At 42.9% G+C, this 16237-nt stretch overlaps 1 protein-coding gene across 1 annotated transcript; it reads left to right on the top strand.

The window, feature by feature from the left end:
- The first annotated feature begins 14621 nt into the window (after nucleotides 1–14621).
- On the top strand, nucleotides 14622–15881 carry myf6 (myogenic factor 6). The gene is made up of 3 exons (XM_070992043.1): nucleotides 14622–15143; nucleotides 15595–15688; nucleotides 15772–15881. Exons 1-3 carry the CDS (start codon nucleotides 14622–14624, stop codon nucleotides 15879–15881), a joined length of 726 nt encoding a protein of 241 aa, XP_070848144.1.
- Nucleotides 15882–16237: the final 356 nt, after the last annotated feature.

Here is a 16237-nt window from a genome sequence, read left to right as displayed (position 1 = left end):
CTGATTGTGAGCTCATGCATGCCTATGAGACACCATTAAATACACTTTTTTTTTTTGCAACGTTATGATTAAATGTAGCACTGATTAGATGATTTGCACATGAAAAGATGTGCAGACATCTAAGATAAAAATAAAAGTGTTTGAAAATTGAAGCTCTTTGTACATCAAGATTATATTAAGATTTCAACACTGTACTTCAGTTTGAAGCAGGTGCTGACGACTTGTTGAAATATACTTTATTCAAACTTGATGTAGAGCTAATTCTTTGTTGATTTGGAAAGTTTATCTTAAACTGGCCTCCATTAATCCAGAAAATGCTTCATCCTGTGCGATCATCAAACGTATTTTATGATATTATGGCCATTTGGATGGTGTGATGCATGTTTCAGTACACTGTGGGTTCTTCTTGTTGTGGTGAGGTCAGACTCAGCCGCTGCGTGGAGCTCCGTCTTTCTTGTGTCTCGGGAGGCTGTTTTTGAAAGCAGGCCGGCAGGGACCACACGGGGAGAGGGAATCAAGGAAAACATGTCCGACAAACACAACCAACAACCACTGACGTCGCTTTTCATCTGCCAAGGTGGGAGGAGCACGGAGAACAGCTCTGGAATCAGTGAATAATCTATTTCACAGGGCTAAATAAAGAGTGATGAATTCAGGGTGCTATTAGGCGTCTGCTGCAGACAGTGAAGATGTGCATTCCTCAAGTCAAGCACTGTTAAGAATGGGTCAAGCAGGTCAGTCCTGGACACCAGAGGGGGAAAGAGGGGAATCCCTGGTCCAAGATGACTCCATTCCCTCCTATTGTTCATCATCCTGACTGTCTTCTTTCCATTCGAGAAGCATGAAGAAATGACTCAAAACTCAAACATCGCCCCCAAAGGAACTCCTCACTCACCAAGAATGTCCAAATGAGCGTGAGGGTCTCAAACATCGGCGCTGCTCTCTTATAACAATGTCTGAAATCCTCCAAAGGGCCAAATACACCAACCAAGCAGGCTTGATTTTCAGCCAGCAGCGGAACTGGGCTGGTGGGAAACTGAAATAATGTCTAATAGCAGTTTAAAGTTACAGTTTGTGTTTTGATAATTTGACTGGGAGCCAGAGGGTGGTTTAGTCCTAATGGGCTGGAGCCATGCTCTGTGATGGACTCGGGTATGGTGATTAGCCGGGGGCTTTCAGATGAACCCCGGGCGGCGCAAAGTTTCAGCTCCCCGCTGGTGTAAACTGTGGGTGGCAAGGAGATAAAACACAAGGCAGACCCTGCATTGTTTATGCTGCCTGTTTGTGGTCTGCATCCATGCAGGGGCGTGTGTGCAGCCCTTATGTCTCTGCAGTGTAGCACAGGGATGCTAAAAACCTCCTACACAAAGAACGAGGTGTAAGAACACAGCTTTTGTTTAGCCAACATTCACAGTTGAAAAGTCCAGCTTCCAGTTTAATGTCTGAAAAAAGATGCTTTAAGCTCATGATAGTAGATTTATTTTTGCTGGAAATAAGCCTGAATATTTGCCACAAGATGAACATATAATATATGAAATGTGGTGCGATTTCTTCATAAAAGCCTATTAAATGCAGAAGAATCCCAATCTGATAATCCACCTGGGGAGACATGACAAAGCATTCTCTATTGGAGGTCCGTGGTTAAGTATGGGGGGTCCCGCTCCACCTGTCCCCCTGCCCTGAGCACCCAGGGTCAGCCACCAGAGAGGTGGTCCCGCCTGACTCCATCCACACCACGAGCCCACCCTATCAACGCTAAACAGTGTGAAACAACACATTAACCAGCGGCCTGTCCAAATGTCAGCCAGGACAAGTGCTTGCTTTAAAAACGACCACCACACATCCAGTTATCTAGCTGTGTGGTCTCCACATGAAGATGCGCTGGCACATTTTTCTGTCGGGCTGTTGTCGTAACCTGCGTGAAGGCGTCTGCTGAGCAACAACTGAATTGCTGCCGGTGATAAATAAAGAGGAACATCCATTCTGATCAAGTATCGAACAGGAATTTGTGATGATACAGTGCCCTCAAAAGGGATTGAGGGGATTTGTGACGCTCAAAAACGTGTTGGCATTGACATCTGCGTTGTTTAAACTTATATTCCTGCCAATGCCATTTGTACCAAAGCTGAGCAAACCCCACAGGGGTTACACAGTCATTAATGCATAACCACCACCCGCATCCAGACCTTTGAATAATCATAATTACATATATAATTACAATCATAATCAAGCACTGCCAGTTTTATTTAGCACAGTCAGAGTCAAGAAGTCACCACTGACATCATTAGATTGTGCTGGTGCGCGAGGAGAAGAAGCATCAACTTTAGAGAAAAAAGCACTAAAGTTTTACATTTAGATGATAAAGATATGCTGATAGAAACGTTATCAGCTCTTTTTCTGGCGCGGCAACAATCTCATTTAGTTGTTTTTGAGTGAAATTAATCTAAACTTTAAAGTTTTCTTTTTTTCAGATCATCTCAGCCTCCTCTGAAGTCTGATTGTTTGAAGCAATTTCTGAGTTTCATCGTCTGATTTCCAGATAAAGACACTCGTTTCTGCACAGTTCTTTAAAGTCAACTTCAGCTGGAAACTGTGACTCAATTATACGAGGAAATGATACAAGTGAAGTTTTTGAAGTGCAGGAGAAATGTTTTTGATTTCAGCGGATAAAATTTAAGCCTCCAGTTTGCCATCGTTTCACAGTGTTGATCTGATAGAGTAAAAAAACTTGATTTGACAGTAAAGGATGTAAGTACTGTTGTTAAATACAAGCTTGAGGTTCTTCTACATTACAAGTGTTTCAATTTTATGCTCCTTTATGTCACTTAACTCAGTCAATACGTCACAGCTAAACAGGACTTACTGGTTACTTCACAAATTAGGAGTTTACACACGAAGCATGAGCTTATAAGATATGATTTACTGATATGATTAAATGCTCAACAGTATATAAAAGAGTTCAAATTAGCTCCACCTTGACCAGCTACACCAGTGAACACACGTGCACATTAATGCATCCGTGATGGGAATAATAATTTAATATGTGACAGTATAACACTCACCAAGGCTAATTTTTAAAAATTCGTCTTTTTACTATTGATAATCTAATTACTTTTTCAATGCCTGCCAACCACAGAAGAAGAAGAAGAAGAAGAAGCAGAATTCATCTTTTTTTTAATCCCCAAGGCCATTTGGGGGAGAAGGCTAAAATGGCGTTAATTAAAGTGTGGAGGTGTAATTTAACCATCCTTTCCTTGCATAATTCAGAGTATCTGACCACAGAAATCATGTCAAAAAGTGATGCAGGGGCTGAATGTGAATTAAGGAAATGATCTTTTAAAGTTCACCACGTCCTGCTGCTGATCGGTCTGTGTTGACATGCGTGCTGATATGTACAATAGATGGACAAAGCTGTGATACTTGGGCGTCTTTGGCACTACAATCTCAATACTGCAGGGGTTTAATATCGCGACAATTCGGTGGTATCGTGCAACCAGAGCCCTCACTACTGTTCCACACATAAATCTCACAGAGCGTGACTAACTCGGCGGTAACAGGAGCCGGGGCCCGGCGGTCCCCGCGGACCCCGGCCTGAATGTCAGTGTTTTAGACCGCTCTGCTGTAAGGACCAGCCCCAGAACCTCCGCGGGCCCCCGGAGACCCTGTGAAACCAAACAGTGAGGTCAGCTCTGGCCTCCCATCTCACAGCGAGGATTACACTCACACACATACACTGAGACCACTGAGACTGCACTTGGATTAAGTCATTAAGGGCAACCATCCCCTAAAACCTCAGCCAGGGACTTTCTCTGGAGAAAGATACTCTCTTCTCACAGCAATTGATTTTCAATCTGCGAGCAGAGCTGGCAGGCATGTCTTGACCTTTATTTTGGATGGACAATTAATTTCTACAGCGGATTACGACTCATTATATTCTTCATTAACCTCTTTTCTCTGCAAAAACATTGTCTCAGTAAACGACTTCCTGGTTATCTCCCACCAAGAAGACAATGAAATAAAATAGCCGCAGGAGCGCAGACTGATGCTTCCCTATCAATAATATTACACCCATCTGACCATTTCCCTGCATGCACCTGCACTACTATTACACACACACAATGAAACACTATCTCCAATAACTTCCACTACAGTAACACTAGATTTTTTATTGTATCAAACAGGTGGTGATGACCTTCAGGGCCGCCGGCATGCACAACACCAGCCACGGCTCGTGTGTGTGTGCGTACACATGCACGTGTGGCACCTCGGACAGGACAGTTGATCCTCGAGCTTCACACTGCGGTTTGTTCTTTGCGGCTTTTTGCACGTGAAGGAGCATCAACAGCATCACACCTCCAGAATAAAATGCTTACCATGCCTGCAGCATTGCACACTCGGTGCGTGCATGCAAATACACGCACGCTTCGCTGGCGAGGACACACACACACACACACACACACACACACACACACACACACAATCATCAATGCTCAATTCCCCTCTCCTGTGTTTAGACAGTAATGCTAGTCCGGAGGGTCTTGGGTGTGGAGAGCAACCTGTTGAGAATAATTCATGCGAGTGTCAAAAGTGGGAATCTCAGGATTCTCTTACATTTTGTGGGCCACACACGTATGTATTCACACAGCCTTCAGCCCGTTTGTCAACATTACAGGGATCAATTATAAATCACATTTTATTTATTGCTTCCAGCCAAGCCGGACCATCATAAACATTGTAGCGGGAAGTCAAGGGGATTTCTGTTTATTTGGGTTATTTTACATGATGCTAACGAAGTTCACTGCTTATTTAAATCCTTCTTAACCTTTAAAACACTTCAAACTGGAATACATCTTCATACTTGGCTGGCTGCCTTGTAAAGGGACCTTTTTAGCATCAATTTCATTCAACGCTCATTAATTTCTGGAAAACATGCCTCTCTTTGATGAACAGTTTCACAACACTTAAAATAATGAAGAGTACTTAAGGAGGTATCTGTCCTCGAAGGCTTATATTGCATCTGAAATATATCCCGAAAACATGCCTAGTAAGTTCAATGACGATTTAAAATTCATTATCTGCTAATGATTTCCAAAGTTTAAGGATTTTGAAGTGTCACAAGACTTAAGACGGTCAAAAGGTGGCTGCAAAGCTTTCGAGTGTCCACTTCAATTCATCATCCACACTCATATTTATTCGGGCTGACATGTTTGCAGAGGAATTTCAGAAGACATTTCAATGATAAAGAGGACGAGAATGAAAGTGTCTTACAAAGCCAACTTAAAACAACGCTGGCTCTGGTTGATAATTCTAAATTTGTGAATTTGGAAGCAATTTAAATTTGCATGTACTGTAAAATATCAGAGATGCTTATTCAGTTCACTGATGAGGTAAAATCCTTTATTCCTAGCTGACTGCCCAAACTAAAGGAGCTTTAAGAGACCTGAGAAGAAAAAGGAGATCTAATTAAAAGTAACAACAATATGCTATTGATGTCCTAATATTAATAAACTGTGCGTTCACTTTGAGTGTCCGCTTCATTCATCCTCCATAGTCATTATTTCTGGATGACATATCCTAATATTACATCTTTTTGATGAACAGTTTCATAACACTATAATTAAAATGAGGCCTGCAGCTCATAAGAATCCATCAGTTATTCTTTGAATTAGTAGATCATTATTAACTAAATACATATAATAAACTGAAGCCAGTGAAGCTGGAGCCATTTGTCATCTTTGCATGATAAATGATTATCAAAATATTGTGTAAAATACTAAAGAGGACTTACAGACATGTAGAGAGATGAGAGAAGTCCATGTCTAATGCCTCTGGATGATTCGCCTTTGGAAGATGGCTCATATTAACTATATTTGTGAATCAGTGGGATAAAACGTGGGTTTTGGGTAACAAAGGCTCTCCGTAATGGCTGAGTCAGACATGGCTGTGTTCTTTACCCACCGCGGCTTTATGGCTATCGAGTTATTGCCTGCATCCAGCCAAAGCTTCAGTGCTCTTGCTATCTGTTGTTTTAATGATAGACCCCATATAACCAATTATACAGCGCAGCAGAGCCCCTCGTCTCACTCGTCAACACTGACATTCATCAATATCCTATTAGTTTCTCCTGGAGCCAGGCGCTTTATCCCCCCCGCCCAAAAAATAAGTCTGCTGTTGTTGTTATTCAAGAGTCCAATTTTCATTGTAACAAAACACGCTTTGTTCTAGGCTCAGACACTTCAGGAAAAACTAATATTGGTGGATCATTGTCACCCGGGTTGCCATGGCTACAGTCACACTCGCTGATGATTGGATTCACTCTGTGTTATCGCTGGCTACATCCCCGACTCCCAGAGGTAGTGTGATATTAAGGATAGCGATGTTCCAGCATATCGTTTACAGGCTGCGACATCAAAGCGATGCTGGGAATAAAACAACGGGCTGCCTGGAAAAATAATCTCCTTTTGATTTGGATTCAATTTCCAAACTCTTTGTGCAATGAAAGGCACTTTTTGAAGACGTTTATCAGAAAGTACATGAAGAAGAGTGAAACACAGAGGGCCCGGCCGGGGGGGCGACGGGGTCAGCGTCTCACCTCACTGGCCAGACGAGAAGTCTCCTATCGTCTGCTGACGGGTCAAGGCCAGTGCCCTCTCTAAGCCCCGATCTCTGTCTGGCAGGCACACAGGGATATAATACCAGACACATACACACTGAACTGCAAGTAGGCTAATCTAATCCATCACTCTCCTGAATGAGGACAGAATCAATCAGGAGGGACCTTCAGACAAGGGTGCACTGGGAAGGAAATTCAGCTCTGGGAAAGGTGGGGGCTTGCTTGCTTGCTTGTGATTGCATGCAGCTTGCTCTCAGCCGGTAAAAACTTTATGGATTTTTTTGACAGTGCACCGGCTCACCGATGCGGCGTCCCGCTGGGATTTGCCCTGGTATGGCCCGTACACCACTGCCTTCAGATCACAAACTAAATCACCATCGGCTGTCAGGTGATAAGCTGCAGAGGGCCTCTTCTCAGCGTTTGTTACAGTGGAAACCTGTTGAAACAATGGCGAAAAAAGGACGTGAACAGCTGGTAAAATCTGCTTGACCTGCAAGCTTGTTGGTGTTTCTTCCTCCTTTCCCAATACTAAAGAGTTATTATTCTTTGCATCCATTTGCAGGAACAACTCTTTAAGCCAGTCCATCAATACTAGTCCATTTGCAAGCGGCTATTGACATTATGTGACCGGAGTGCAACACTCTCATCATGCCTCATAATGCAATGCTCTGAGGTCATAGAGAGTTAGCTGGCCAGCGGGCAAGCTAGCGAGCTCTTTCCCTCGCTAATTGATGTACTTCAGCCGCTCGGCCTTTGAACTGAATCCCTGCGTCGTCTACCAGAGAGAAGGCAGATGCCATCAGCGTTGCCTCCCCTTTCGCCTTTGAAACCCAAGCCCCCCATCTAACCCGCAGCTCAGGGCACGAGTGAGAGGAGCCGTCTGTTAGCTTAGCTCCAGAGACAGTTACTCCCCGCTTTGTTTGACCACCGTTGAGTCTAGCTCTGTGAGTTTGAAGGAGCCAGGCCAAAAAGATTAGCTGTGTTTTCAGTTGGAGATGCTATCATGCCGGCAGGGACTGCGCTCCTGGCTGATCCTGACCGTCTCAGGGTCTGGTCGGCCCAACGAGGGGAGCCATTGTTTGTGCAAGACTTTAGCCTCGATTGGCACTCTTCCAGCCCTGTGCAGGAAGGCTCGGAGGAATTCTCTGCGTTTGTGCATATAGGCCTGAAGTTTGGTTACTCCATATCAATAAAACAACAGCAATTACATTTGTTGTAAACATAGTGAGTTGTGCGTTAAATCCTGCAAAAAGAATTTCTTTTTTAAGTGCGGTCTACTGGAATTGTGCAAGATTTGCATGCTTAAATTCAAATACTGTCTGCATGGTACTCTGGCAACCTGCCTAATTTCCAGCTCCTGCAAAGTGGTTCTCAGCTGTGAGAGAAATTTAGGCTGTTTTTCTAAACTTAACCGATATCTCTCCTATGGAAACGACACGTCCAGTTTAATGTCCCTGACGTATAATCCATTTTCTGCTCATAATCTGAGGCAGCACTTTCAAAAATAAGACAGAGTGTTAATATTGAGCGTGAACAGAAATAGAAGCACGAGCTTCAAGCAAGAGACGTCTCATTACTGGTCATACTGATTGCAAAGTAATCTCCGGAAAGCAGATTTTGCAAGAGGGAGGGAGTGTTCTTGCTATTGCTGCTCACTGAAACCACCTGTTGTCCTTGTTTCTTTATATTTGCAGTTTTCTGCACTGAGTTGCTCCTCTCCTGTCTATGACTGACAGTCTTAGCTAAAGAAGCACTTCGCAAAAGGTTCGCATGTCACTTTTTTTAAGGAAGATTCAAGTTTAAACAAATTTAAACTAACATGCAACTCATCCGAAAACACAGCCCACATTGTCTAATCCTGAACTACCTTGTAAAAACCGAATAGTGATTATATGAAATTATAAACGTTTGCCTGTTTCTCTCACTTGAGACTTAAGTTATGTTGACCAGGAGCCAGTATTGAGATATGATCATTTCCACTCATCCACCAGCTTCTCTTGCAGCCTGAGTCAGTGGACTGGAGACCCCGAAGGTCAAAGGGTCATGATCCCAGGTGAGGCATTGTCATCGGGCCCATGACCAGGGTACTTAACCCTTGATAGGCTAATTCATATCCCAGGTGTGGAGCTGGGTTATATACGGTGTGTCGGTCACGGTCATCAGAGTTTCCTCTAAAACAGTGCAATGAGTGTGCTGCCTGTCTGAGGCAGGAGGTGCAGTGGGGGGTAAGAGGTGTGTGATGGGCGTGGAGAGCGAAGGGGTCCTACAGTTCATGTTCATTATCAGTTCTGTTTGTGACCCCCATGTCAGCACTGGTCCTAACTGGATCCCTCTTCTAACACTCGCCGGAGAGAGAAAAATCACATGGACTCGACTTGAGAACGGGGACAACATGATACTGCGGGTTTGGAGTTTGGGGATCTGGAAACGGTCTGGAAATATGAGACGAGCAAATAGAGAGAGAAACAAAGTAAGCATTCAGGCAAAGTGGCAACAGATAAACTGCAGTAAATCATGAAGTCCCAGCATTCAGAGCATCAAAGCATCAGCCTATGAATACTTTCGTGGGGGTAAGGGGACCACTGACCGGCAAGATATTAATATTATTTAGTTAATGTGATCAATTCACACATACTCAACCCGGCTGGAGGAAAATGAATGGTGAATATGTCCTTGATATTTTTTAAGACATGGATACCAAATAATATTCATGGATTTTGACCTTGATTGTCTCCTTTTCCACATGTGAAGTGAAATAATCAATGACTCTGTTCCATCCTCAAAGAAGGATCTGATTGATAAAGGAATAAATCTGCCGCCAGTGTTTTTGTTTTTTTTTGTGCCTGATCAATTATTCACCTAAGAAAAATGTTTGAATCACTACCACTGGAGGAGATACTGACTGACCCTGCTGGGATCACGTCCTACTCTAAAATGTTTTAACTCTTCTTCCTCATGAATTGCATGTGGCTGGAAGCAGGTTATACAGGAGGGGGATGCAGGGGAATAAACCCACCTGAACCTGGCTCTGTTCGAAGTGAAGCAATACGCTTACCAGTAACTTTAATTTTTACCAATTAACACATCACATCTTGTCTGGGAGAGCTAGGCTTGCAGTTTCCACATGCTTCCAGTCTTAATGCTAAGATAGCTAATGCTGCTAGCTCTAGTCTCATGTTTAGCGCTTGCTTTTATATGTTTTTTGTACATTGTTTTATTAAACAAATAAAATAAGTGTGTTGACTAGTGAGCTTTAAAGGTGATGGTTGTCAGGTTTTGTTAAGGTTGGACACAATCAGGCTAGCTGTTTTCCCTTGTTGCCGTTTAAAGCTAAAATAAGATAATTGCTAGCTTTAGCTTCATATTTAGCACTTGTTTTTACATAAATCTTTGTTTGTCATTTTATTAAACAAAAAATGTACAATGTATTGATTAGTGAGCTTTAGAGGTGCTGGTTGTTGGATTTTGGGCACAGCCAGGCTAGCTATTTACCCCTGCTCTCCTGATTTACTGCTAAAATAAGCTAACTCTGCTAGCTTTAGCCTCATATTTAGCACGTGTTGCACACCATTTTTTCTGTTGTTGTATTTAACAACTATAAAATGTGTTATGGAGCTTTTGAGGTGTTTGTAATTTGATTTTGTTGCTGGACAGAGCCAAACTGGCTGCTTTCACATTTCCAGTGTGCAAAGCTAAGCTAAAATGTCTCCTTGTTGCTATATTTAACAGACAGATACAAGAGCGGCATTAGTCTTCCCATTAACTCTCAGCAAAATAAAAAGTAAGCATTTCTCAAAAATGTCCAGCTATTCCACTGAGACTGATTTTTGACTTTTAGTGTCCATCAATTGCTGTCAAATGAGCATTTTATTTACCACACACAGCACAATGTAAAGAAGTGAAATGTCATACTGAACTTGTAAATAAGGTTGTGTCAGTTTAGACAGACGATATATACAGATTGGATCATATTTTTTCAGTATTTAGATGCAGAGTTCAGACTGCAGAGCTGTTGACTCTGAGCCTCTTTGGATTCTGGACAGATTTACACTTCCTGCAGTCCACCTCCTTGCCCGAGAGGCCAGATCCTCCAGTTTGAGTTTCTACCCATGCTATCCCATGATTCTCCCTGACAGCTGAAGCGTCAACCCCTTGACACTGACGGGAATTTATGGTCCGGTTCAGGATGCACAGTAGCCCCGGGGGAGAAAATACACAGTTGTGGCACAGCAGGGGAACAACTCCATTCATCGCAAAAAAGTGGACTCTTCATCTCAGCTCAGTGATCGAGGCCAATTATAATCTGTAGCCGGGCTTAATTTTAATTTATATTAGAAGACATTTTGAGCAATTTCTCCAATGTATTCCTAATCATCGTTCATTCATCATCATTTGTCACTTTTCCTTTGCACAGTGACTGTTTGTACGCATGAAAATAAAAAAGTGTCATTGACAGGAAATGCAGCACGTTTTGTGATTTTTGGGATAACTATGGGATACAAAATCTATCTCACCTGACAAAGCGCGCTCAGAAACCAACACCTCCCACTCAGTAAGAATGAATGCACCACATTCATATGCACAGTCACCCTCTTCTATATCATACATATCATTTCTGCCGAATGGCAAGCTCACAAGCAACAAGCCAATAATAAAAGCTATATTGTTTTCCACAAGTGACTGCCGCTGAGAATACTCGCTTCTGAATAAAAAAAAGGGAAATGTCATGGATTTGCACTATTTGATGAAATACATATATCTTGAAAAATGTGCTTTCTATTTTAACACCAGTGATAATAACATGCAAGCATTTTACCAGAGAACATCGAGGCACTTTTATATGGCTTCTATGGACGTGATTGATCATACATTAATAATGCAAGGTCTCTGGGGTAACTGCAGCATGAGCTGCACGATGATCTGATAATGAAATACACATCCATCTATATTCTGTCCTGCTGCATTAGCAGTGAGGAAACAGCGTTTGGACAGGGACATATTGTGCACGTCACATCAGCTGACTTTCTCATGTGAATGGGTGCCATTTGCTTTAAAATAAAGTCACATGACAATGTGCTGATAAATGCACCTGTGTAATCAATTACATTGATTACACACCTGCAGGGCTGGGGCATTCAAAGTGCAGGACTTCAGCAGAGATAGCGACTCATGTCTTGCATTTGAAAACCATGAAAACATAAAAGCTGCTGTGCCACAAGCTGATAGTGTAGGAAAGTTTATATAGAAATGTGTTCATTATAAACATTTCCTCATTATATTGCTGTTTCAAATCAGCACTTTCCTAAAAACTAAATGTACAGGAGACAGTTTTGGCTTCTTCGCATGTTGGCTTGCTGGTATAATCTAAATAGAACATAACCCTCATTAATTTAATGCTTTACCTGCAATAACAGTCCAAATGTCTGCCTGTATTGAGCTAACTGATTGAGGAGAAGCCCAGAGATGGAAAAACCAGTAGCTTTGTCACAGCAGGCTTTGTGACTTGCACAGGTGGAACTAATACAGTTAATTGGGGCTGAGTGTCTCAGTAGGGCTACAGCAGTGAGTCAGCATGCTCTCGAATGAGAAAACCCACTGTAAAAAATGTCAGTATAACTGAGCTGTGCTGATATTAGTAGTTGTGAGACAACAACACTGTTAGTCAGGGGGGAAGAAATGAGTGTGGACACTATTAACACCAAGATTAACACTAGTTACAATAAATTTAAATTAGACCAACATTTAAACATAGATTTCACTGACAAGGAAAACCAGATTCAAAAAAAGCAAAGTCAAAGCTCCTTCATGAATAATATGGGATTTTATATTGCCCTAACTGTCAGCTTTGGTGGCTTTAGCAGCCTCTTTGCCACCAGTTTATTGTTGCAGGTTAATTATGATTCAGAGATAGAAGGAGAGCTTCAGACAAATAAGAGACCTCTAATTGGAATTACTACCAGGCGGCTGATATGAATAGTTTTTCTCACTTGGCTGCTCTTAATAACAGTCTGTATAATATGACGTGAATGCCGCATAACTGACACATTATATTCAAGCGTTTGTCAGACCTAGAGGTACCGCGTTGGCTGGAAAGAGTATTTCCGACACCATGACAAACGCCGAAAAGCACCCGTGACGCTTAGCCTTCCACAACAACGTAACAGAAGCTGGGAGCGAAGGAGCCAGGAGTGAGGGGGCAGGGACACCCATAGGGTAAAAGTAAAACCCCACTAGAACTGCAGACATACAAAAATAGGAATCCTTCACATTCCCGCCTGTGAAGTTTGCAATTGTAGACCTTTCAAGGTTGTAGCAAAAATGCCACAGGCTATATGTCACGTCCTCGCGGGCTTTTATGTCTTTTATGAATCTGAGAGCCACGTTTCTATTTTTAACGTCCCTTGCATGCATTTGTCAGAGCTGTTTTGACTCTGCACATTCCGGTGCATCTATGTTGGGATTTTCTACAAGTTACAATTGGCCATACCATTCCCGCCGGCTAAAACAGGAGCAACACATCTGAAGCGTGTACAGGATTATATGGCTTCGGCACATGAATGATATTATACTTTCAGGGCATGACAGTTCAACCTGCCTATTGAGCATTACAGCTCCAGTGAAACACTCAGGTCTGATTTCTGTGTGACAGAATAACAGAGGCACTCATTCTGCAAGCTGTTGTGGTCAAAAACAGGCTTAAATGCTTTAGTAGTGCATACATGAGTTATAACAATTGCTTTGTAAATGATTTTATGGTGATGCTTTTTCGGTAACGCTTTAATTCATCAGCAGAAGGAACAAGCTGTAAACGCAACACTGACAGATCATCGCCTAATAATCTGATATGGTGAGCTTCTGAGCAAATAGTTGCTTATTTACACGCTCAGCAGACAGGACGCAACATCAGTATCCATTCAGAGTCGTGTTCGTGTCCACCTGAAGAATATAAATGCTTTCACTCTCCTCCTCGCCCTGCTTTTGGTCCACGTCGGCTCCTGAGGGAAATTTCTCGCTCTTTAGCTGCTAAACGCTCCACTATTTCACCAGCTAGCTGCTAACTGTGTCTGTCGGCTGTTTGGTGCTGAGCAGGTAGCGTCCAGTGGGCTTTTAGAGCTCTTTCACAGCTGCCAGCCGGGCCTGAAACGATGCTGATGAGAGCTGTGAACCAAAACGTTAAAGGGGCTGGGCTGTAAAAACTAAAAGACTGAACTGAAAGAGGCTAAATCGCCCTGAAGGGAACTGCAGGGCCAGGTGATCATTTTCCATGGATTAGTCTTTTTAATGCAACATAAAGTATTGATTACTCTAAATACCACAACAAGACATACTTTATGAAGCGTCTGCGGGTTGTAAATAAGTTTTTAATGAATAATTGTGAAAATGAGCTTCAGGCCATCTTTGAATATAAATGTATTCTTAACAACGTATTGATTGTAACTGCTGATTAAAAAGCTGGAAATCTTTTAGAAATGACCCTTTAACATTTATAAGTGCAAACTTCATGTCAGGATATAAAACAGGTCATGCAGCAGGAGGTTGTTCTGTCATGTGGCATATTATTAATCTTAAAAGGCACGAATAAAGCTGTTAGTAGAACTTATAAGCCCATTATGAGGTGTTTCCTGTATGAAAGTCGCAGCAGTAACTCTGTATTAGCATTCAGTGTTGCCCTGCTCATGCTTTTATGTCTTTCACTTTCAGGGGCAGGGCGGGGAATATATCACTGTGTTGCCATTTTGTCCGGATGCAGATATGTAAAGCACCTGTTATGAAACCTGAGGTGACATTTCAATAGCTCCTGGAGGCCTTAATGTACATGCATGTCCTACGCAAAGTCAGTGGGTTGTAAAGTGCCATTGAAAAAAAGAAAAGATGCTTGATGCAGAGGGACAGCCAAAGTGTTGGATAGAGTTTCACATTCTATATATAAGCCTGGTGACTTGTGTCCCTGCCGCTCTGTTTAAATGCCACAGCCCCGCAGTCAAAACAGAGAGAGGGGCGCAACAATATGATGGACCTTTTTGAGACCAACCCTTATCTTTTCAATGATTTGCGCTATTTGGAAGAAGGGGACCATGGACCACTACAGCACTTGGACATGGCGGGGGTGTCCCCTCTGTACAACGGCGACGACAGCCCGCTGTCCCCGGGCCAGGATAATGTTCCGTCCGAGACCGGGGGGGAGAGCAGCGGGGAGGAGCACGTCCTCGCCCCTCCGGGTCTCCGCGCGCACTGCGAGGGCCAGTGCCTCATGTGGGCCTGCAAGATCTGCAAGAGAAAGTCTGCGCCTTCGGACAGGCGCAAGGCCGCCACGCTCCGGGAGAGGAGGAGGCTCAAGAAGATCAACGAGGCCTTCGACGCGCTGAAGAGGAAGACCGTGGCCAACCCCAACCAGAGGCTGCCCAAGGTGGAGATTTTACGCAGCGCCATCAGCTACATCGAACGGTTGCAGGACCTCCTGCAGACGCTGGACGAGCAGGAGAAACCGCAAAACGGATCGTCCCACAACTTTAACGCCAAAGAACACAGTGTAAGCAACAAGTGGAAGCCACCCATCACAAAAAAAGACCCTTACAGTATTCCTATTATAATCCTTAGGAGTCTTCGGTGTGTCTGAGATATTCAATGATTTTATACTGTACTCTTATTCCCTGTTGGATCAGTAACCTCCCTGTAATACTCCTGCATGGACATTTAAAGACTGTGGTGCTTTCAATGACGCTGTAATGTGTTTCCTGCATGTTAATATCACTGATATGTTTTGTGTTTGGACTAAATGTGTGATATTCAGCCACTGATAATATGATAATATGAAGTTATCCCGTCGGTCTTCTGGTAATATTCATCCTTGTCTTATTCATTCAAAAGCGTCAGGCCTTACAAGTGTTTTTCAGTGTGGCAGTAATCAGTTAAAAATATGCTCATGTTTATCCACAGAATGAGAAAAAACTCGACTGATTACGTGTGATGTGTTTCTACAGGCGGCCAGTGATGAGTACCACTGGAAAAAGGCCTCGGAGACGTGGTCGACCTCTGCTGATCATTCCACCGCAGTAATGATGAACCAGAGAGAAGGTACATCTGTCAAACCTGCACTTGCAACCAGCAACAAACTGATAAATAAACAAGAATAAACCATCAGTTTCCTTTGTTTTCAGGAACCAGCGAGTCCTCTGCGTCCTCCAGCCTCCTCCACCTGTCCTCCATCGTGAACAGCATCACCAGCGACGAGAAAGTCCACTTCAGCGAGGACGTCGCCGAAGACTGAAACGCTAGCCAAGACCTTGCCAAACAATTTCAAGATTTAAAATTTCCATTGTTTATCTCTAAATTATTTCCACTTTATTCAGCCATTCTGCCTTCTGTTTGTCTATGCAGCCGTCGTTTGTACAGCAGGAGCAACAAATTTGTACATATTTTATAATAACGTGATGTTTAGATTTATTTATTTTGTATTCAGAAGCACACAAACTCTTTACGGAAGCTGATGTTGTATTTAAGTATTTGTACATAACTGACCAAGAAAATAAATTGCTACCTTTGCAATACTCTAAACTGCTGTATTCCTCATTCTTCTATGCTGGAAAAGTAAGCGCATCCAAACCTCTGGGATAAGCAGAGGCG

Source organism: Chaetodon trifascialis, chromosome 22, assembly GCF_039877785.1.
Source record: "Chaetodon trifascialis isolate fChaTrf1 chromosome 22, fChaTrf1.hap1, whole genome shotgun sequence".
In the NCBI taxonomy this organism is placed as follows: Eukaryota; Metazoa; Chordata; class Actinopteri; order Chaetodontiformes; family Chaetodontidae; genus Chaetodon; species Chaetodon trifascialis.
Note: the sequence above shows the minus strand (reverse complement) of the source record. Positions and strands in the feature narration are given on the sequence as shown.